We start from the raw sequence: 22358 nt of genomic DNA on the forward strand, positions 1-22358 counted from the left end.
CGCTGCAAACTCTGTACCTCAGTGTTAGAAAAATTTTCTTGGAAAAATGGCTTTTCTCTCTTGAGCTATGCTTATTACTTTTCATTTTTTCTATTGGAAAATAATTACTGTGTTTCCACAGAAGTTGGGCTCCCAGTTGTCCTCTGCCACACTGTTGGAGGGAAACAGAAAGAGCTTTTCTCCCTCCAGTCAAAAACTGTAACAAATTTCATCATCTTGTGGTACAGTGTTTGGGAAAGGGATAGAGTTTGGCAAAATACTACTGGTTTCTTCCTTATGATAGAGCAAAATGTGGGAAGGGTCTTGGCTATGTTTGGATTTTTTTTTTTCTTGTACTGGCATTGCTTTTTAAGTTGCCACTGGAACTATAAAACTGCAGGTTAGGATTTGCTCATTACTATGGCTTCCTTGTCTGCTTGAATGCTTGGGTTTTGGTGCTGAGGAACTCCAGGGGCTCAGTCTGACCTCACTCTCCCTACTCTAAACTCCCTCTCCTTCCCTTCCCTGCCCCACCAATACATAACCACAAATGATTCTTGAAAATTCTGCATGCAGGAGCATACACATGTCAAATGTTTTTGGCTTCATGATGATCTTGGCTCAAAAGTAGCATCTTGCAAGTCCTTCTGCCCCTGCCCCAGCTGCCTGTGGCCTTGGTGGGTGTTAGCACTGGGGGGCTGCAGTGAGGCTGTCTGAAAAGTCACAGAGAAGGCAGGCAGAGTCAATCCCAGGGTGCAGCATCTCCTTGGGGCCCCCCAAACTTCCCTGCACTGAGGGTGAGCCAGTGTCACACTTTGGTGTCCCTCCTTGGGAGCTTCCTACTCCAGCCTCATTGCTCGGTGCCCTTTTGCAAGGACACTTGTTTGGGGTTTTATTTTAATCCTTCTCGTTTGTGTATGTTTTCTGCAGGGAAAGAAGAAGAAGAGGAAAAGGGATAAGCAGCCAGGAGAGACCAATGGTAAGTAAAAATAAGTCTAAACCTCTTGCTTAGTGGAAGTGTGGCAATCCCGGTGTGACCCTTGTAGGTACGGGGGAGGTGGGCACAGGTCTCCTGGCCTCAGGGGAGCCGGTCCCTATGCTAGACAGCTTTTTTTTTTTAAATGCACTCCAATTATTCACGCGTTACCGCCCTTCTAAAACTAGTAACCCAGCCATTGCATGTCAGAGCCTCCTCGTGTGGCATTAGCTGAGTTTGTCCGTGGTAGTTGCCGAGCCTGTAACCGCAGAGCCGTAGCTGTAATGCCTGTGCCATCGTTTATCCAGTTGTCCGCTTCCTCTGCGCATCCGTGTGCGTGCGTGCGTGGCTGTGTGCGTGTGGTATTAATTTGGGCTGTCCCTGGATGTCCTGATGCATGCCTTACAGTGGTAAATCGCACCCATTTTAAATTAAGGAGGTTTGCCATTCTATATAGGAAATTAGAAATACTGCATAGGCAATCTCATAGTCGATCTTGAAGAAGCCCTAACTTAGTTTTTTTGAAGCCTTTGTATAATTTGTTCTTTTTTTTCAGAACACAGCGAATGTTTCCTAAATCCTTGCCTTTCACTTCCTCCGATTACAGGTGCTAATGTCATTTTGAGTCATTTAAAATAGTTTATAAACTGCTTTTTAATTTTTTTTTCCTGCCATTATAGATTTTAACATTAAACACTTATGACATTAAGAAAAAAATACCATCCACACGTTTTGATAGTATTTATTATCTATATATCTTTATATCTATTATGTTTGATAGTATTTTTTAATTTTGTTTTTTTGTTTTTGTAACAATTGCTATTAAAACAGTAATACAGTAAAAATAACGCAAGAGTTGTACTAACTGTGCAAATTGAATATGCAGTATTTCTTTAAAGAGACTGATAAAGAATGGAAGCAAGTCAGTAATGAACCTCCTTAATCTAATGGCATTTTTCATGGCTCCCACTAAGTCTTCTCACATTAGCATGCATATGCATTTTTTTATTATTATTTTAGTTTTGGATCTTTTTTTTTTTTTTCCTTTCTGCTCAAGCCTATTCATTGCAATTCACTAGCTGTACTAACTCAGCACCTTGCCATGCTTTACATTTTATTTTCTGGCTGATGCTAACATACTCATTCCGCAATCTGCTTATTCTTATCCATTCTTTTAAATACAAATTAATGAAAACAAGTAAATTGAATATTATTCCAAAAGCTGCATTATCCCAGGAGATATAATTTCCTTTTTTTTTTCCTTTCTTTTTTTTTTTTTCTCTTTTTTTGTATCTGAGTTGAAGAAAAAAGCATGTTCAGGATCTAACTTCCATACTCAGCTTCTTTTCTTCCTTTTTTCCCCCCTTTAAAAAAAAAAAAAGAGAATAAAAAATCCAGCCCAAATCAATCTTGCCTGAAATATCCTGCTAGACCAACCACAATGACTTTCCTCTACCTGCTCTCTTAAAAGGGAAAGAAACAGTCCTTTATAAAGGGATACTGCAGCTTTAATTGCAACAGCTAATCTCAAGAGTTGAATAAAAATGTAATTATCACTTTTTTTAAACTTTTAAATCAAAAGTCAATATTTGCAATTAATAACAAGGACATTGATTTTTATTCCCTTTTTTATTTTTATTTTTTCCTTATTTTTACCTTTCTCTTTTTTCTCCCCTTTTCTCTCTTTCCCCCCTCTCTCTCTCTCTCTCTCTCACTCCCCCCTCTCCCCTTTTCTTTTTTTTCCTCTCTCCCTTTTCTGCTCGCTTTTCTTGAACTCATTCAGACCTGAGCGCTCCTAAGAAATGCCGAGCGCGCTTTGGCCTTGATCAACAGAATAACTGGTGCGGCCCCTGCAGGTGTGTATAGTTTTCCCAGACTCGCTATGGCTGATTTGCAGCTGGTTTATTTGGTACTTTCCCCTTTTTTTTCCTGCCTTGTTGCTTTGTAGCTCTGTGTTGTGATCTAGAAGACACAAGGGAGTGGGACACTGCCATCAGTTATCGTCTCTCTGAAAGGGTTTTGCTTATTTTTTTTTTCTTTGTTGGTTGGTTGGTTTGTTTTGGTTTTTTTTGCCTTCCTCTTTGCTGCTGCTAGCCAAAAACCCACTGTAAAACAGCATCAACCTTAAGCCCATCTGATCCGTGGCTCAACCACGCTCCTGCCTTCCAAGCCTCCACCCAAGGAAAGTTGCTCCCAAAGCCCTTGATAGCGCGGCCCTGAGTGCGGTACCGACACCACACAGGCTCATGGCTGTGTCGGAGATGGTTTTTTGGTTTTCCTTTGGCTCATTGTGAAAGTCCTGTTTTCCTTCCTGCCCTTGGTACGAGGGGAGATTACCAAATAAAACGGAGGTGATTGAAAGCTGAACGTAGCTGTAGCTAAGATGACGCAGACCAAATGAGCTCTATCCACCATTGTGTTGTATTTTTTGTGTTTACCTTATGCTAACAGATGCAAATACTCCAAAGAAGTGTCGGGCATTGTTCGGGCTTGACCGACAGAGTTTATGGTGCAAACCATGCAGGTATAAAACTACCCATTAGGCCTTTGGGGAAATAAAAGCAATCTGTCCTCTTAGTGCATTTGTGTGATTTTATTTTTTTAATCTTTTTTCCCCACTCCCCACCTTTCTCTCTCCCACAGCATCAAATGCTAATAATCTTTGATCTTTGGAATTTCTTGCTAATTTAATGCCATTTTCTCTCTTTCTTTACCAATAACCTCTCCCTGCTGGTAGAACTGGGAACAAGAAAACTCAAAGTCCTTAAAGCTGGCAAATTTTTGGCTTTTTTTTTTGGTTTTTTTTTCCAGATTGTCAGCAAAATTAATGTTTAGCTGGACACTTATATTTTGTCTTTCATTTGGGTCTATGTCCCCTGCCTGCAAAGGCTTTTTATAAAGGTTCTGGGATCTGCAGCACTAGTGTTTTTCTCATGATTAGAGATGTAAAAGCCAGTGTTTACAGCTTATATTGTATACATTCTTTTGGTATTATCTGAAAAATTAAATAGCTACCTGTTGGCTTCTATGCCTCAGTAAGGTTTATGTAGATATAATTTTTTTTAAGTGATCTGAAGTCTTTTTTTTTTTCATTTCAAAAATACACTTTTTCTTAAATTTTATCCCAACAAGTGAGCTGTAAACGTCTGAGCTCTAGACAAAACTAATTACAACTTTAGTAGCACAGTTTCCAGCATTAAAAGGAGATGAAAGACATCAGAGAGCCCAAATTCCGGCAGCCCATGTTCTACTGGAGTTTAATTCCATGTATAACTCAGTACGTACTTCTTTCTTGGTGGAGGGATACCGAGTAGTTCTTTTCTCATTCCTTTTTCCTTATATGATCGCATTTGGTTAAATTTGTTGTTTCTTTATTCTGATACAAGCAGTCTTTGAATTTGGAATATTATGATGGTAGGTATTTCAACCCAAACCACACTCTGTGTGTAGTGATTCCTCTCCCACATTTTCCCCTCTTACTCATGCCAGTCCCATGTGCTCCATCTCATTTAGAATGTAGCTCAGACGTCCATCGTATTTTGTGTATGCACGCAGTCTTGTCTGTACTTAGTGTCGAGGAAAACACGGTTTGAGGGTGGTGGTGTGTGTCACTGTACCAGAGGAGGCACCAAAAATGCCTTCTGCAGGTTGTGTATTGTCCCGTTTGAGGCATGGTAGGTATGGGGTGTTGGGGTTTAGGTATCAGTACCAGGCCATGTGTTAAGCAGGCTGGCAAAGCAGCATTTCTTAGTGCTTAAAGGGGAAGGGTTCAGTCCAGAAGAGCTGAGTAGCTACTTCACTGTGTCAGGAGGCTCGAGCCTCATGCTAGCGAAGGACTCCAGTGCTGTGTTTAGTTAGGCTCTGTTCTGTGGTTAGCTTGCTGCACACTATCAGCAGATATTTGTGTAGTCTAGAGATAGAGTATGTGAAGCATGTCAGGCTCTGCATGCCAAGTGCCAGAACTGGGGGCACATCATGTATGTGTTGCTTTATCTTTTCCTGGCTGCTTGAGTAAGCAAGATACTTTTAAAACTACATTTTATTCTCAGGAAAGCTTTTTATTTGGTCTGTATAGTGCTTAGGTTACATGTGAAGCATAAACCCTCTCTTAACTTGCACCAGATTTTGGTCAGAATTCTTTTCAGTGCATCAGGGACATCTTCAGTGGTATAGCTGAGAGTTTTAGACTTACTGATTCAGAGTCAGCTGCTTTTTTTTTGTTTTGGTTTCTTGTTTTGTTTTGTTTTTTAATGCATGGAGGCATTTTACCACTAGGTATTAGAGCATTTCTCTCCTATTTCTGGTCCTAACCATTCTAACATTGCATTTACTAGCACAGTAGTATTTTGTAGCACACCTTATGTAGGTGCTAAAGATGTGCAGTTTGCTACTGTGGTGAAAACTCAGACATCTTTGCCCATAGCAACTGAATAAACCTTTGCCATCTTCTGTGGCTTTCACCCATGGGAATTGCAGCATTACAGGTTTCCTGGTGCTGTCCCAGGGCTAGTTTCAGGGGCAGCACATGTGGAGTCAGGTCTGTTGGTGTAGCAGGTTAACACTTTTCAGAGCAATGCACAAGTGAATAATCCTCCTTAGTGCTTCTGAGGAGGGATATGTAGTATTTTTGTTCCAGCCTTTAGGAGAGCAAAACTGAGGCAGAAGTAGTTCCTTAGATTTTTACTTATTCCCCTTCACCAGAGCTGCCTAATGGTCTTCGAGTCTGGTAAAATTAGGCTTGCATGGTTTGGGGCATTGCCCTCTGGGCTTTTTGTCCCACCTAATCCTGACAGGTGCATGACCACAGTAACACCTGGTGTGATTGGTACAGACTGTGGAAATGTCTCCCCCTTGAGCCATCGTGATTTAAGTAAACAGCTTTTCAGACTAAAAGTGGCCACACTATTAAAGAGTTTAGCAGAGGAAGCAATGTGCTCCCTTAATCCTAGTCAAAGGAAAATTACTTCAGGTAGCAGAGCAATGGGTTTGGTTTTAAAAAGGTTGTTAACTCTGCAGTGTCAGAAGATCAGGTAGACCTGGTTTAAGGTTGCTTTGCCATGGAGCTCTTTCTTTCAGGCCACAGAACTTAAATAATATTTTTTTTTAAAGTTTGAAATGCTGGCATACTAAGTTCAGACTGCCTCCAGTTAAATAATTCACTGCCCTGTAGGTTCAGAGCAGTCCAGCTGAATGACTTTTGGATCCCCATCAATGAGGCAGGCAGAGCCTGGGGCTCTGCTTGCAAGTAATTGTAATTTGGGGAGGGAGAGAGAGTCCTGCAGTCTCTCCAAATTGTAAGAATCCATCTTTCCACACAAGTAATGTAGGTGAGCTTTGTGAAGCTTAACTGTCCTGCTTTGCCACTGGAGCTGTACAGAAGGTCCAAACAGGAGCTGTGGCCCTGGTAGTGCTGCACAGCTGAACTAGGAAGTGGTGAGAGAGGAGAGGGGAGAAAGAGCAGCAGAACTGTCCTTAGCTGAGAGACAGAGACCCCCAGTGTTGTTCGTTGATGGTAGAAGAATTAACAAGGTCTGTTTGGAGCCCACCAAATTAATTTTTTTTCCTGTCTTTTAACGTTGCTCTAATAAAGCATGGTTTACAGCCTTCACTTGCTGTCTTCTATCTTTATTTCTTTCTTTTTAACATTTAAGTTGCATGGTTGTCTTTAGTTTTTAGCATGTATTGATCTGCAGGCTAACGTGGTTAAAACTCTAATAGCCCTAACCCCTTACCTTGCCACATGGCACATGGAGCAGAATCTGAGAGCAGACCTGAGTCTCTGGAGAAAGGGATGTCACAGCACTGGTCCCTCACTGAAGCTGGTGAAAGATGGGGTGCTGGGATTGTTGTTCTCTTCCTGGCTATGGGATACAATAGTTTTAACTCCAGGATCAAGCCGATTTGATCTCCTTTGCAGATGAGAAGCATCTGTCCCTGTTGCCTGGAGGGCAGAGCTTGGTTTAACCCAGCCAAACGCAGTTGTGATACAGAGGGAGAACCCTGGTGACCAGCAGGGGAACTGGGACACCTACTGGAGTGGGGAATGTCCCCCATGACACTCAGCTGCTGTACCAGGCGCGCTCCCTCTGATGGAGTTGCTGAGTTGGGGTGACGTATCCACTGGAGAGGAAAAGCAACCTCCTCCTTCGTGTGGGTGGCTTTGTTCAGCTTAGCTGAGCATCCAAAGTTCTTGTGGCAGAGCTGCTCTAGACAGACTTTGTCCTATGCCTTGGGCTGTGTGACAGCACTTCAGCACTTCCCATGGGAAGTGTGCTTGTGAATAGGAGAGCTGGAGAGCCAGCATGCTTAGGGTAAAGGTGGCCACTGAACATCGTTCTGCCAGATGCTGTGGTTGTTTGCCTCATTACTTCTGTCCTACTGCTTGGCAAGAGAGATGGTGTGAAACTGTCATCTGTTTTCATTGCTCCTTTACATTATCCAGTGGACAGAGGGAGGAGAAAAGATCTCTGTCGGGTCACTTATTTACTTGAAGATGAGCAGCTCTTGCAAGACTCTCATATCCCCTGATGTGAAATAAGATCCATGTTGCTCCTCACCTTTGTACCTGTCGTCGTGCTCTTCACCTACTGAAATTGGATCCCACTCTGGAGTTACATGGATGGCCTCTCAGAGGAAAATTCCCCAAAATGCAGACAAGCAGCTTCCCAAATCTACCACTATCCCCTAAAACCAAAAGTAAAACTGAGTCGATTTAAAGCCACAACCTGCAGGCCACACAACCAGTTATTCTTGTTATTTTGGATCATACTCTGTTTTTCCTGTTCTTTTCCTGTTTTTTTCTTCTGTTTGCTTTGTTTGTTCGTTTTGTTTTTATTTCCCCTCTCTCTCGTTCTCTCTGTTATATATCCCTCCTGTCTGACTGACATTTCTGGATTTGGTGTGGTTCTTAACAGAGGAGAAAGCAATGAGCAGTAGTTTGGAGCTGTTCTTGCCTCCCAAGGGCAGGGCATCGTGAGAGACTACAGGTGACACAGGTGTAGCGATAGCCCCGTTGAGTTGGACAGCATTATGGGACATCTTGAGATGCCATCAGCTATACAGGGTTTTTATTTTAGGAGGATTAAATTACTTTTTTTTTTTTTTTCCCCATGGAGGAAAGTTTGTAGATTAGAACAGTGGGTTTCAAAACCCATTTATCTGGTTTTCTGATCATTAAAATAAGGAAAGGAGGCGGCCTGAAGAGGAGGGGGATGAAGAGACAATTAATTGGTGAATCCTTTCCAAATCTGCTAGCTGAAGGGAGGTTCCCGAGTGGGCTCGGTGCTGAGGACACCCAGCCAGACCCCCAGGATGGCACGTGGGGCCAGGGTGCCACCCGTGCAGAGCCCAGAGTAGCTGATTGACAGCTCTTTGCTGTAGATGACTGTCTCCATCAGCATCTCTGCCCTTTATTCACAGATAACTCTCTCCCTGTTTCTAGGAGAAAAAAAAAGTGCGTTCGCTACATACAAGGTGAAGGCAGCTGCGTCAGCCCACCCTCTTCAGATGGAAGCTTACTAGACTCTCCTCCGTCCTCCCCTGCCATGCTCGCCTCCCCCTCCAGAGACTCGAAACCACAGACTGAACAAACGCAACCCCTCTCGCTCTCATTGAAGCCCGACCCGCTGGCGCACCTGGTGATGATGCCGCCGCCCTCCTCGCTCGTGCTCGCTGAGAGCGCTGCGAGCAAGCCCGGCGCCCTGCCCGCCGCCAGCTGCCCCAACGGGGCCCTGGACCACCCGCCGGCCGCCCTCCCGCCGGCCGCCGCCGCCGCATCCCTCGCACAGCCCTCGACGTCCTCCTTGCATTCCCACAGCTCGCTGGCGGGGACACAGCCCCAGCCGCTCTCCCTTGTAACGAAGTCCTTAGAATAGCTTTAGCCTCGTTAGCCCTTTCGGTTTCCTTTCGGGGGGATTGAATTCTGTTGGTATTTGGGGTTTTGGTTTTTTTTCCTTTTCTTTCTTTTTTTTTTTCTTCTCCTCCTTGTTGTCGTCTGCTGTTTGTCGTCGTTTCTCGGTTTCATTTTTAATTTGTGCCATGTGGCTACATTAGTTGATGTTTTATCGAGTTCATTGGTCAATATTTGACCCATTTTTATTTCAATTTCTCCTTTTTAAATATGTAGATGAGAAAAGCCTCATGATTCTGCCAAAATTTTTATCAACAGCTGTTTAAAGTCTTTGTAGCGTTTAAAAAATATATATATATACATAATTGTTATGTAGTTCCAATAGCTTAGTTTTAAAGACTGATTTTAAAAATTAAAAAAAAAAAGAAGCAATTTTGAAGCAGCCCTTGCCGGAGGCATTGGTTCTTTATTATTTGTATTAAATACGAGCTTGCGAACCAATCATTTTACATCTGGTTTTTAAATCTTTAAGGGCACAACGAATGCGGTGCCGCTACTACTTCTTTTTTTTTTTTCTTCCTTGTGTGAAACAACCTTTATTGTGATGTTACTTGTTATTGTTTAAATGTACAGAAACAAAGGGTTAAAAAAATGTGTTAATATACCTTGTTCCATGGTGTTGTTCTTTTGGGGGAGGGGACGCTACTCAACAATTAAAAGTATCACAACGCTATTGGACCAGTAGTATTTATTGCTTTAGAAATTGCTTGTTGTATCTGTATGTTGTCCCTTTTTAAATGTTTTTTTCTTCTTTTTTTTCCTTGAAACATTGTATAAAGGGTTTTTTTTTTCCTTTAGTGTAAGCATCTTATATATAACAACTCATTTGTACAAGGTTTTTAAGTTTATATATAAATGTGTATATATATATTTTTTCCGGGATTTTGTTTTTGATTTCTTTTCATGATTTTTTTTTTTTTTTTTTTTTTTTTTTTTGCTATATGAAATACGGTTGCCACCAAATGGACATTCGCAGGTGCATTTTTTTCAAGGATCAATAGTGTAAAGAATAAAATTGCTTTAAAAGCCATTACACATGAAAAGACTTGAAAATTTAGCAAGGGAAATTTTAGCAATGCTGTTTGAAAAATAGCAAGGTCCAAGTGTCTCCCGTTCAGAACTGCAGCTGAATCCCCTGCGACATTAGGACTGTAGGCTGTGTGCAAAATTTTTATGTGCCAAAATTCTCAGTGACTTTTAACTTTCTCCCGACAACTTTATTATTTTTTTTAATGCTGTAATTTTTTTGTTCATCATGTTTTGCTGTGATGTTACATAGGTAGATATGTATGTAGTTTTAATGTCACCTATAACAGACGTGTTTGGTAGCAGATTGTCCGGAAAGCATTTAAAATGAAGAGGTATAAACCCTTAAGGGCCAAATTCTGTATATTAGATTATTCATAAAAGGAAAATCAGACTGCCACTTTTATGTACACTTACTACATACAGGTAGGTAGCAAACTTAAAACAAAAAAAAAAACCTAGGCATGTTGATGTTGCAAAAAACGCTGTATAAAGCTGAAAAATTGTTCATCTGTTCATTCAGTGCCATTGTAGTTGACATGAAGCGATTGTAAAACTGTCTCAGATTTTTCTCTGGTTTATTAAGATGCTAACTATAACATTTTTTGTGAATACTTTGAATGTTTCCTAACAGTTGTGATGTTACTGTTCCGTTTTATGCTCTTATTCCGATTTTCATTTTTAATGGTTTGGAAGCCATTTTTTGTAATGAATAAATGTTCATGCTGTACAGTATCTGTAGCATGCAGTTCTGGATTAATAAAAGCAACTTAGTATGTGCAGAGAATGACTTGTCAACTCATTTATGCATTGACTGCATTTTGTGTGGCTGGAAAGATTTTCAGGCCAACTGGAAAAATTCCTCAAAAGAAAATGTGTGAAAATTGTGGCAAATTGCAGCCAGCTCTCTTTGTGAGAAGTCCCGTTTCCATTGGGTTCCCATGGAATGCACTTGCACTGGCCCTCTCCCTGCTCAGCGCACTTTTGCGTGAGTAGCAGTGGTTAAAAAATCCTTTTTATTCAAAGCAAATGGCACATGATTTGGCAGAAGACAGCACGTGAGCTAAGGGAATGTTCTTCCATGTGAATTGAGCCTGACTGGGGCACAGGCGACCAGAGCTGGTGTTACCTTCAATTTTAATATATTTCTGTTCAACCTGGTGGTCTCAAAACATAGGGCTGGTGTACTATAAAGGTCACATAGGAGAGCCCAGATAGCCTTAATTAGTAAAGTCCTTCTGCTGGCCTTAGGCTTTATCTGGACAGATTTGAGTCCAGTTTTGCATATATCTGAGGGTTTTTAAAATGAAATGAGCCCTTGCAGCACAGCCTGCTCTCATTTCCAAGAATTCAGCATCCACCTGACAGCAATGCCTGCGGATGCTGCAGGATGGGACTGAATTTACATGGAAGGATTCTTATTATGTTGTTGATTTGTTTGGGTTTTTTTAAAATAAGTGGAGATTTAAACATAATTTCCAGGAATCTATCACAATTGGATGTCACCATAGGCCCAGTCATCTTGGAAAATGTCAGCCATAATTCCTACAATGGCACTTGAGGAGAATGGAGTGTAAAGGTCTTGAAGCAGGTTTGTTCCCTGCCTTTGTGCAGGTGCATTGCTCAGGTACTGCACTTCTGTTTGGCTGGTCTTGGCAGGCTCTGCAGGAAGGGTGAGTGTTCTGCAGAGATCTGAGAACAGGCTGTTCTGGTAAGCCCAGCACTGGGATGGTGCTGTCCCTTCCTGTGGGGTCCAATAAAACCTGCAAAAGTGTTCACTGGCTACAGAAGGAATTTCCCTTGTGAGGGGGTGGGAGGCACTGAGTGAAGTACTAAATAATGTGTAAGCAGTATACAGTACTTTAAATTGCTAATACTTAATTACTAGATCCAAGACAAGCCTTTTGGGTTTTTTTGTTCAAACATGTTAATAAAGGGCAATATACATGAGTATTACTTCTTATGCCCTATTAGAAGGAATAACTCATGGTGAATTTTTTACCAAGCTCCGTTATCTCTCTTGATCCAAGGCCTGATGGTGTTTTTGTTGTGGTCTGACACAATGCTGCCCTTGACCTCAGTGGAACATGTTCCCTCACCACCCACAACAGGCACGTGGGCAGCGTGGGTGGGACAGGGCTCTGCAGTGGGGAAAAGGACATTGCTGCAAAGCCTTTGTGTAAGATGCCAAATTTTCCTGTTGTTGGTAGCCAGTAAATTGAATGCAATGCTTAAATTACTCTCTGGCTAGTTAAGGTTTCTAGGGAATTTTTTTCTTCTTTTTCCTAAGTGTTTTGACTCTTGCTAGAGCACGGCCATCCATCAGCCAGACACATGTGCTGCATCTCTGCTGGGGATAGCTGCACTCTTCTAAAGTAAGGAATACTGCTCCAGGGAGATCTTTGAATGTCATGATTCAAAGTAGACACCATCAAGGTATGGTTCATATATTCAGGAAAATACTGTGTTCTTTGCTCTCTGCTTTATTAGGCAAACTTCGGAAAGCAGAGTCCTGAAACACCGTTCCTGTGCAAATTAGTTTTCCTTCTGTGTGTGTGGTGAGAGAGGCATGTGTTCCAAGGGCATGTTGAACAGAGCTTGTGAGTGGTGGATAACTTGTGCTGGGAACTTTGTTTTCTGTGGAAAATAATAGTATATTCCTGGGAAAGCAACTGCATGTGTTTCCTGTAGGTTATGCCTTTGCTGTGTCCCTTAGAGGCATTATGCCTTCAGATTTGCCTCCAAATTTCCCTTGCTTAGAGGAACTGAGCTGGGTCAAGGCTCCTGGGAGAAAATTACCATTATTTATATGTATTCCCTTTGTGGAAATGTGGTGGGAAGACAGCCCTTTCTATATACACTTGAGGAGTACAATAGGGTGAGGAACAGGCTGACCACCCCCAGATCCACACCAGTGAGGACAACCACTAGAGTGGGGTGGTGACAAACTGGCACGGTCTGTCCTCATCCAGGGCTGCCACGGGACAGCACAGGGCCCTACATACAGTAGGTAATTCACTGTATCTATTGCTTCCATCTGTTTTTATGGACTAAGGCAAGGAAGCAAGTCAATGTATTCCATGTTCAGGAGACATTTATTTTCCATTAGTTTTGTAAATCTCATTTTTCACTTAGTGTATGGAATTTTAAAAAGTTTAAGCAACTGCTGACTCAAAGCAGTGCCACATGGTTTTATGCTTTTCTCAAAAGAAAAAGTGGAAAGGCAGGAAAAAAAGAGCAATCTTTAGAGTCCTGTTCATTTCATCAGAGTATAAAAAAGATGCAAAGAGAATTTACTGTAAAATAGTTGCATAGGTCGTTGCAACAATAATGAAAGCTAATAATATTAATGTTATTATTATTATTATTAACAACAACAATAATAATAACAAGCAACAATGAGTATGACACTGCTGCCTAGGTATGTCTGGCATACACATAGGATCACTTTACCACCAAAGACTCTGGATGAAGGTTTTGGATGCTGTTTTGGGAGAGGTGCTCCAGCTGAAAACAAAATTCAGTACAGGACCAAGATAGATCTCAGGTGATCTTTGTTGGACAGGATGCCTAAAGCTTTTGGAGCTTCAAAACTATGAATATTCAAATTTGCTGAGAGATTGTAGCAATTGCTATGTTATAAAAAAAGGGTAGACAGTTACTTTGGCATTCATTTTAAGATGTCCTTGGGAAACATCTTGAGACTTTGAGGCAGATCAGCTACAAGTGATTTGATTCCAAGCACCCATCATTGTCAATAATGTCACCAACCCATTTAAGGACTCTTTGAGGACTGTAGTCTTCCAACTCCTGGACTGATTTTCTCCTGGGATCAATCAAAAATATTAACTCATGACTTTCATCCATGTTCTAGGAGTTGCTCTTTTTCTGAGGTTGGAAATGCTTTTAAATTTGGGGGGGGGGGCTGTTAGTCTGGACCTCTAAGGCATTGGAGAACATGAAGTCATGCTCTCTGTACATCTGCTTGACCCTCTCCTGATAACTCTTGAATAGTCTGGCATTCTGAACCAGATTTGACAGCGGCAGTCAAACTCTCAGAGATGATAAAGTCCCTCTGAGTTCCAGGGAGATCTCTGCCGGTGCTGAGAAGAGAGACTTTCCAGATCCACTGCTGAAGAAAAGGCAGGGAGAGCTCAGCTGTTATCCATTCTCTCTGGCAGCATCCAGATGGCCAATTATCACACATCTACTTCTGGACCAGCATCTGTGCTCCCCTGCTCAGCTGGCAGGCCGAGAAGATTAGGTAGGAGACATGGACAGCACTGGGATGCTGGAGGGAGCAAGGGAACGAGTTAAGGGTATAGGGAAAAGTGGAAATACTGCAGCTGCAATATGTAATATTATGTAAGATTGCAGTGGGGAAGCCAGGGGAGGGGAAGGACAATGGGGAGATAGGAGACACATCTGCAGGACACCAGGCCCTGCTAATGCTCCTGCTCACAGGGCAGAGCTGCTCTGGAAAAGTCAATGCTGTGGGGCTACCAGCTCCTGTCTCATTCCTTCAACTGAGCAGCTGGCACCAGCTCACCGATGGGAAGCACAGCCCCATTTGGGAGGTACCTGCTAGCAGGGGCCTGTGATGCTGTGGCCTGGACCGCACCAGAACAGTCTCCAGGATGGAAAAGTGTCAGGGTGTTTCCACAGCTCTGTAGCATGGGGAAGACTGGAGGTGGGTGTGCAAAGCAAGAAGGGTGGGGTTTTTTTCAAGAAAGAGAGAAAAGGGATTAATATCTTATTTGCAAACCAGCCCATTTGTAGTAGCTGGTTCCCAGGCATTAGCAAACACCCTGGTTTTAATCTCCATCAGAAATTGTCTCCTTTGCTCCCTTATTTTGTGTTCCCTTTTAAATAAGCTGCTGGGGTATTTTTGGATCTAACTATATCTTTTTAATCTGTTCCACCCACCCCTCCTCAGCCCCCGCTGCCTCCCTGCCTGCTCCTTCTTCAAACTTATATAATGGCACATTATACAAAATAGCTAAGCAGGTGGTATTTTTAAAGACAGTGAGTGAGCATTTTTTTGGCCTAAATTTGGAACGAAACAGATGGATTTTAAGACTCTGCTTTTTCTATGAATAGTAACCGTTGTTCTCCACTGCCTTAAACACCAGTTTCAAGACCACCTCCAGCAACCAATCAGCACACTGTTATTTAATTATAGCAAAATTCTTAGCTCTGTCTGCTGCTGCATGGGCAAGTGGGGGGCACTGGATCAACTTCTGGAGCCAGGCAGACTTGCCAACAATAATTTTCCTTTTCCCAGAGGGCCGAAGGGGCCTGCAGCGGGTTCCAAGTTCCTCCTAAACTGGCTGTTCAGTTTGGGCTCCCTGACAGAGTGCTTGAAAAGGGTTATAGAAAGGCAGATAAATGCACTTCTTGTTGCAAGCTTCCCTGACAAGCCAGGCCTCCAGAACAGTGATCTCATTCCTGCCTTATTATTGGTGGTGCCAGATTTTTTCCATTAACAGGTAATTGAGTCGAAACTAAAATAAGCAAAGTTTGTTTTATCCAGTGCGTTTTCTTGCTTGCTTGTGAAAGAAAAACACTTTAGAGAGGGGTTTGCTTTTAATGTTCATGGAAATGTATTTACATCTCACAGATTGCTCCCTGCTCTAGTGTAATTAACCTGACTGGTCTTTTTGTTATTGTTGTTTTGATTTTTAAAGCAAAGATATTGGTGAGGCTTAATTCATTTTCCTAACGGTTTGAATTCCCTGGGAGCAGCAGAGTTGAAGTCGCCCATTCTGTGCACGGCCACAAGTGCTATCCAGCTCCTGTGTGTGTGCACTCACACTGTGGGCTTGGCTCCACCCATGGCCCCAGAGGGGAAGCCGGAACAGGATTCCAACAGGATGGTTCTGTACAGCGTTTCCAGGCTCACAACGAGCCTTCCCTTCCAGAGAGGCCATGGGGACACTGCTGGGACCAGCAAGTGTCTTCTCTCCTGACCAAGCAGGGACACAAAGAGGCTGCCCACAAGACACTCATGGTCTTGCTGAAGGTCATTCTTCGTTTCTCATCCGTGTGTTTATGAGGGCCAGGAGTTGGACTTGACGATCCTTGTGAGTCCCTTCCAACTCAGCACATTCTGTGATTCTGTAATTCCTCAGCCAGCAGCTTCAGGTGTCCCTGTGTTGCCAGCAGGCCACCTCTCCCCATCCTCACCTGCAGGAGAGCCAGCCCTGGCCTGGGTGGAAGGCAACAGTTTAACAGGAAGCAGTAAGCAATGCTGAAGAGCAGAAAAGTTACATGTTTGTGGCTTTGCTGTTTTGCTCCTGTTTGCAGCTGTCCAGAGTTAGGCTCCTGCCTGCTTTGCCCTTGGGAGGGAGGCCATGATCTCCAGCACCACGGGGACCTGGGCTCTTTGCCCACTCACAGCCTTGTGGCAGCCACCTCTCCCTGAGCCTCGTGCAGAGGAGTAAAGGGACAGGAAAGGTCAGTAGAGGTGGGGGAAGTCGAGCAAGGAGGGTGCTGAGCTCAGGCTGTGGGATGGGGACAGTGGCATGTCCCGCTGCAGCAAAGACCCCGCAGCCAGGCAGGGGCAGCAGGTGGCTGCAGAAGTGCTGAGCATGGCAGCGGTGTCGCCTGCCAAGCTGCCTCAGCCTCGCATCCCCTGGGCTCTGTGAGGCCAATTACCAATTCACAGAGTCTGTTTCAGCACAAACAGGACCTTCAAAGAGTTGGGAGCCTTCCTGTTTTGTTTCTTTTTATGCCCTCCTGAAAAAATAAAAGCAGAAACACCCATACTTAAAAGTCAAGTAGATAATTGTTTCAAACACGAATTTCAAACATTGTCTCTTCCTCTGGGCAGGTATTGCTGGGTCAATTACCCTGACTGCCAGCTAGCAAACTGAGACACAATAACCCCCACTTGAACTTGAACACATCCTCTCTAAAGTAATATTTAAAGGGGGTTTGTTTTGTTCAGTTTAATCGAACAACTTTTGGGGGTTTTCTTGTTGGAGATCTTATCCGGCTTTCATCTTTGATGCTGAGACTTGCCTGGCAGTGCAGCTGCAGGAGAAATCAGGTGGGTGACGAGAGAGCTGTGGTCCTGCAATAGCCCTTGTCTGGCTGAGGTAAAGGGTCCGTGGGGGGAAGGTGTACTCTGTATGAGGGAGCAAAACAGAAAATGCCTGTTAATGTCTGAAATGAAACAAGTTTCACAAAGTGCATTCCTAGCAGTCTGGGATATGCATTAACTGAGTCACTCAGTTTACCTGGCTCTAAGATGTTAAAAACCATGCAGTCACAAGGCACACTGGCACAGCTCTTATTATCTGCACAAAGCATGTTCAGAACCTCCACGGCAGAATCAGTGTCGCCACAATGGCAGGAGATGAAATTCCTTCTCCAATCAGTCATCCCAAAATACATGTTTCTCACTGGATTTTCTAGGGTACTACTTGTTGCACCAACAGCATAGATTAGTTTTCTGTTTACTGCATGAATTTTGCTAAAGCAGTCATTTGTCTTGCTTTTATGAGCTTTTCCTCTTCTGCATCATGAGGTATGCTGAAGAACTTGTACTTGTGAAAAAACACTGAACAAAGTGGTTTCGCCTCAAATTATTTAATTTTAAGAGATGATCTTTTTCTTTCCCCCACTCTAAATTTTTAAGTGAATTTAAATTAATAGGCATCTTTCAGGTATAGGCAATACACAGGTTGGAAAGATTTGCCATCCACAAATCTGCTTACTCATTAAAGCCTTCTGTTTAGCTACAAAACGTCTGCAGCATGGACAACAACAGAATAGACCCCTCTGAACTCTGTCCTTCCTTCAGGCTACTCTGACCTGGGTAAATGAACAGAGTGATGCAGCTGACTCTCTGCCTCCTTCTGCTTTCAGATCCTTTCTGTCCCATTCAGAGTGTTTGTCACCTCAGGTTTCTTCCAATCACCTCTTCCAAGTTTTTCCATTGTCCTGCATTTCATGGGGATGGCATAGTAGCATCATCTCCATTTCACATGTTTGTAACCTGACTCAAAAGACCATTTTTGGGTTGAGTTTCACCTATGTGGAATATTTGATATGGTCTTCATCAAAAGGGTCTGTTAGGAGTGAATATAATACCAAGACCAACTTCTTCAAGGCAGCTGTGTCCAGAAACAAGGTCTGGCCTAGAGCAGACGCAGCAACGGGGAAGAGAACACAAGGACTGACTGTACAACATCAGTGACTTTAATACCATACATTCAGTCCCTTTTACTTGAGTTTTGGCATCTTTGAACTTTGTACTAGCTTACACCTCTTTTCTGGGATTAAATGTCCAAGATTTCCAATGGCACCTCATGTCCTCGGGTGTCCCATTTGATGAGGAAAGCCATTTCACAACAAGAATTCATTCCAGGTGGACAGGAGTCTTTGTAAAATGTCTCAACTTCAACTCTAAAACCAAAGCCAAAGGAATTGGTAGCTACTACTGAAAAATGTACAGTGATCTTACTTTAATCTATGAGGCACATTTAAAACAATTTTGGTATTGCATAAAGTAACAATTTTTTGGTGTGTGTTAGAGATGATAAAGGGAAGAGAAATAAATAATTCTATACATTAGTTGTACTTAAATATTGGAAGTTTCACTATTTCATGTAAGTCCTTTAGATTTGGTCCAACCGAAAACTCTTATTTACCCAATCTTAAATATTTTGGGGTTTGTTTCTTTTCCTGAATAAACCTGTCTATTTTTAGTGGTGATGTTGTTCTGGCTAGTTTTCTTTACCCTAACAGAGGTGACTCCACAGCACATTTCTTTTGACAAAAACACACAAAACCAACACGAATCAGTTAACACAGATGACATCTTTAAACTTGAATACATTTTTTCACTATAAACGCCACCAGTCAACTTTCGTGTAGGTAGGTTTCCATTGTTAGTTGTCAAAGTCTTCTTGAGTGGATTTCCCACTGTGTCACTTTTGTGTGAGTCAAATCAAGATTATAGGTAACAGAGAAGAAAAAGAAAAAGAAGAGAAGGTTAGACCCTCATTTTAGAGTTTAAGGAAAATCTACCAGCAGGTTGCAGTTCGAGTTGGTAATATACATGAAAGGGGGAGTCCAAGCCGTGTCACAGGTATCACTATATTAGGCTTTCAGGAAAAAGCATACAAAACACATATTGTAGTGGTCACACACAGAGACATAAATTTAGGAACAAGATCTGCCTTAGCTTGAACATAGTCAGCTCTGATAATAAGGAACAATGGACCGAAGCTATTATGAAACGAAACCCAGGTGCCAGAATGGAGGGAGCTTTTAGTTGAGTTCTCCTGGAATAAAAAAGTCTAACTTTTTTTTCAGACATGTGTTGTCCTAATTTTTTCTGTTCTCACTTTACAAGACAGCTGATTTTATTTGGGGTTTGATTAATGAGCACAATTAAGATGTTCCGTGCTGAAATTTTCTGGAGTAACGTTTGATTATTTTTCATCTTTTCTGTCTTAAGTCATTTTATTTTCATTGGGATTGAGGAAAATATGCTAAATTATGGCCTTTATCATATACACACGGTGTCCAGGGTGGATTTCAGATACTTTGTAGTAGTTTGGGTAATTTTTAGTCTTACATAGTATTACATAGTATCATACAATATGCTGAGTTGGAAGGGACCCACAAGGATCATCAAAGTCCAGCTCCCAGGATCACCCCAAGGATCACACCGTGTGCCTGAAAGCATTGGCCTAACCCTTCTTGAACTCTGTGGGGATTGGTGCTGTGACCAGTACCCTGGTTCCAGTGCCCAACCACCCTGTGGGTGAAGAACCTTTTGCAAATATCCAACCTAAGCCTCCCCTGACACAGCTTCAGGCCATTCCCTTGGGTCCTGTCGCCGGTCACCACAGAGAAGAGATGCCTGCCCCTCCTCTCCCCCTCATGAAGAAGTTGTAGAATCCTATGAGGTCCCACCTCCGTCTCCTCCAGCTGAACAAACCAAGTGCCCTCAGCCACACCTCATACGTCTTTCCCTCCAGACCCTTCAACATCCTCATAGCCCTTCTTTGGATGCTTCCTAATAGCTTTATATCTTTTATTGCAGTGCCATGGCTGATGGAAAAATAGCTCTGGAAGCATGATATTCATTAATTCATGAGAAACATGAGCATGAGAAGCTTGATTTATGTCAAAAAGCACTTGTTTGACACTTTGTCCTGACCTGTGTGGGAGGTCAACAGGCTGCTAACATGTGTCTGAAAGCTGCAGGACTGGCAAAGCAGAAACCTTCAGTGGAATCTGAAGAGGCACACACATAAAACAGATGGAGGCAAAGTCCAGGTTGTCTGAGGTATCCAATGATGTCACACCTCCAGAGGTGGAATCTGCAGGTAAGTTTGACTTTCCTCTCATTCTAGGTTTGAGAGATACCTAGGTCCTTGGTCATACTAAAGGCCTTTTTGCTAAGGTGATTATCTCACATGACATCCGATGAATAAACCAGATTAATATGAGAAATTTTCATTTACTTTTGTCTTAACCAGAGACCAAGAGCTTCCAATGGAAACCAGAGCACCTGGTCCTCTTGAAATAAGCATAGTCTGTCCATACCATTAAGCACTTCACTTCCCAGAGTTTTGTCTAGGGGCCTGGACATTATGGGAACCCACCTCAGGGATTCAGTAGTGCGAAGTAATGTTCTTTTGACTTGAAGGAGCACTCAGAATATCTGGGGGATAAACAAGGCTGAGCTAGACTTGTATTCAGGTCAAACAGGGCTTCTCTCCCCCACAGAAGCCATGGCAATTCCTAGACTTGCATCAAAGTTTTAGTCAGCAAAAGGTTAATAGTAGTGAGTATGAATATTTTGGCCTATTGTGCAGAACATACAAATATTCAAGGGTGTTTGTACTGAGGCTTTTGGCTGGACCTCTATAAAGATACAAGCGAGAAGCCAAACATATGTTCTGGTGTTCCAGGCTTTGATTCTTAATCATGTTCTGTGCTTGCATTCAGAGGTTTGCTTTGGGACCATCTCCAGTGTGAGAAAACATGACAGAGAATCAAACACAGAGGTTATGCATAGCGGTGCAGTGTTCCTATGTGAAGGGGAGCTTTTGTAAGCACTAACATTATTCTTCTTTTGACAGCAACCACACATTTTCCCTTCGTTTATCTTAACTGGGAATAACCCCTAAGACAGGATGTCTCTGGGCACTTCAGAGAAGTGCTTTTTGAAGGCAAAGGAAATACTGTTACAGGGTTGAGCCTCACATCTCTTCAGCAGTTAAAAATCCTATAAATACCACTGCTGAGTGCAGTGTGTGTCCATGGCTGGTCCCAACCGTTCTTGCAGTGCCTGGCTTGTGGCACAGGAACCTCTCTTCATCTGGGAGCATGTTCCCCAGCCTTGCTAATACTTGGCTCCCAGAAACAGACTTAACCAGCTTAGAGAGGCCATATAGAAAGCACTGGCTGGGCACATAGACCAGGTAATATGTCACAGCATGGGAAAAATTGGGTATCAGCTGTGATGAAGAGTGAAATATGAAAGCTTCCCAGAAACAGAAAAAATATGGAAATCAAGGTTTTGGGATGAGTTTGGATTTGCTTTAACCTGACATTATGCTCTTCCACACCTAAGAAATTTCTCAGGAATGGTTTTAATATTTTTTCAAGGTATCACCCTTTTACCCATTCTATTTACCAGGAAAGAGTGCTTACTTGTAAGCTGGACTTTCTTTTTTTCTTCCTCTTTTTTATCCAGATGTCCTTAATTTTCCTCATCCTTAATTTTTAATTTTCTTCTTAACAATTTAAGACAAACCAAATAAAAGGTCAATCAGTATATGGACAAATGTAAAAATTAGCCAAACCCCATTGTCTAATTCTAAAATACATTTCATGTCCTTTGCAACTTTTGTACTTTGGTAGTTCGGTAATTACAAGCGAATGTACTTCACTGGATGGATCTCATATCTGATATATCTGCAGAGGAAAAGCCCTGAAGTCAATGGAAATATCTGAGTAACCTGAGGTCAAGCTGTAATTTCCTGAGAAAACAGAAACATGGTTTCATTTCTTTCAATCAGTCTTGTCATCTCTTCTTCATCATGTGTGCAACTTCATTTTCCAATGCACATTTCTGTCTTACGACTGCTTGAGGCACGTGGCAGGTGTGAAAAGCTGAGCTATCAGCTGTTGAAGCCAATGGATTTTGATCACAGCTTGCTTTGCATAGGAATCTAAGTTGTTCTTTCTGCAGAAAATGTCACAAAATATTGGTTAGGAACTTGTAAGAGGAAAACGGAACTGAATTCAGGCAACACCTTGTACCAACTGAGAACACTTAGAGCAAAAGAGCAGCAGCAGGAATAACATCATCCACGGGCCAAATGGCAAGATAATTAAACCAGAAATAGTGTGGGGCAAGAAAGAGGCCAATTAATTCCATCAGAAGGATGTCATCTAGCAATTCAAGACAAAAAGGAGACACTGTATGAAGTGGAGATG

General features: G+C 42.4%; 1 protein-coding gene across 10 annotated transcripts in view; it reads left to right on the top strand.

Moving 5' to 3' along the window:
* The window catches only part of TCF7L2 (transcription factor 7 like 2), a 111818-nt gene extending 101146 nt beyond the window's left edge, over window positions 1–10672 (top strand). For 7 of the 10 annotated variants that reach the window (XM_042019333.1, XM_042019337.1, XM_042019336.1 and 4 more), the window contains exons 8-11: window positions 910–958; window positions 1512–1562; window positions 2739–2811; window positions 8397–10672. In XM_042019333.1, coding sequence (XP_041875267.1) covers window positions 910–958; window positions 1512–1562; window positions 2739–2811; window positions 8397–8829 — 606 coding nt within the window. In that variant the 3' untranslated portion in view covers window positions 8830–10672. Of the gene's footprint in view, window positions 1–909; window positions 963–1511; window positions 1563–2738; window positions 2812–3406; window positions 3480–8396 lie in introns of all 10 variants that reach the window. The other 3 variants (XM_042019335.1, XM_042019334.1, XM_042019338.1) reach the window with 3 other exon arrangements.
* Window positions 10673–22358: the final 11686 nt, after the last annotated feature.

This window comes from Corvus kubaryi, unplaced genomic scaffold, assembly GCF_017639235.1.
Source record: "Corvus kubaryi isolate FWS band 111438036 unplaced genomic scaffold, C.kubaryi_AGA036_p1.0 138, whole genome shotgun sequence".
Lineage (NCBI taxonomy): Eukaryota > Metazoa > Chordata > Aves > Passeriformes > Corvidae > Corvus > Corvus kubaryi.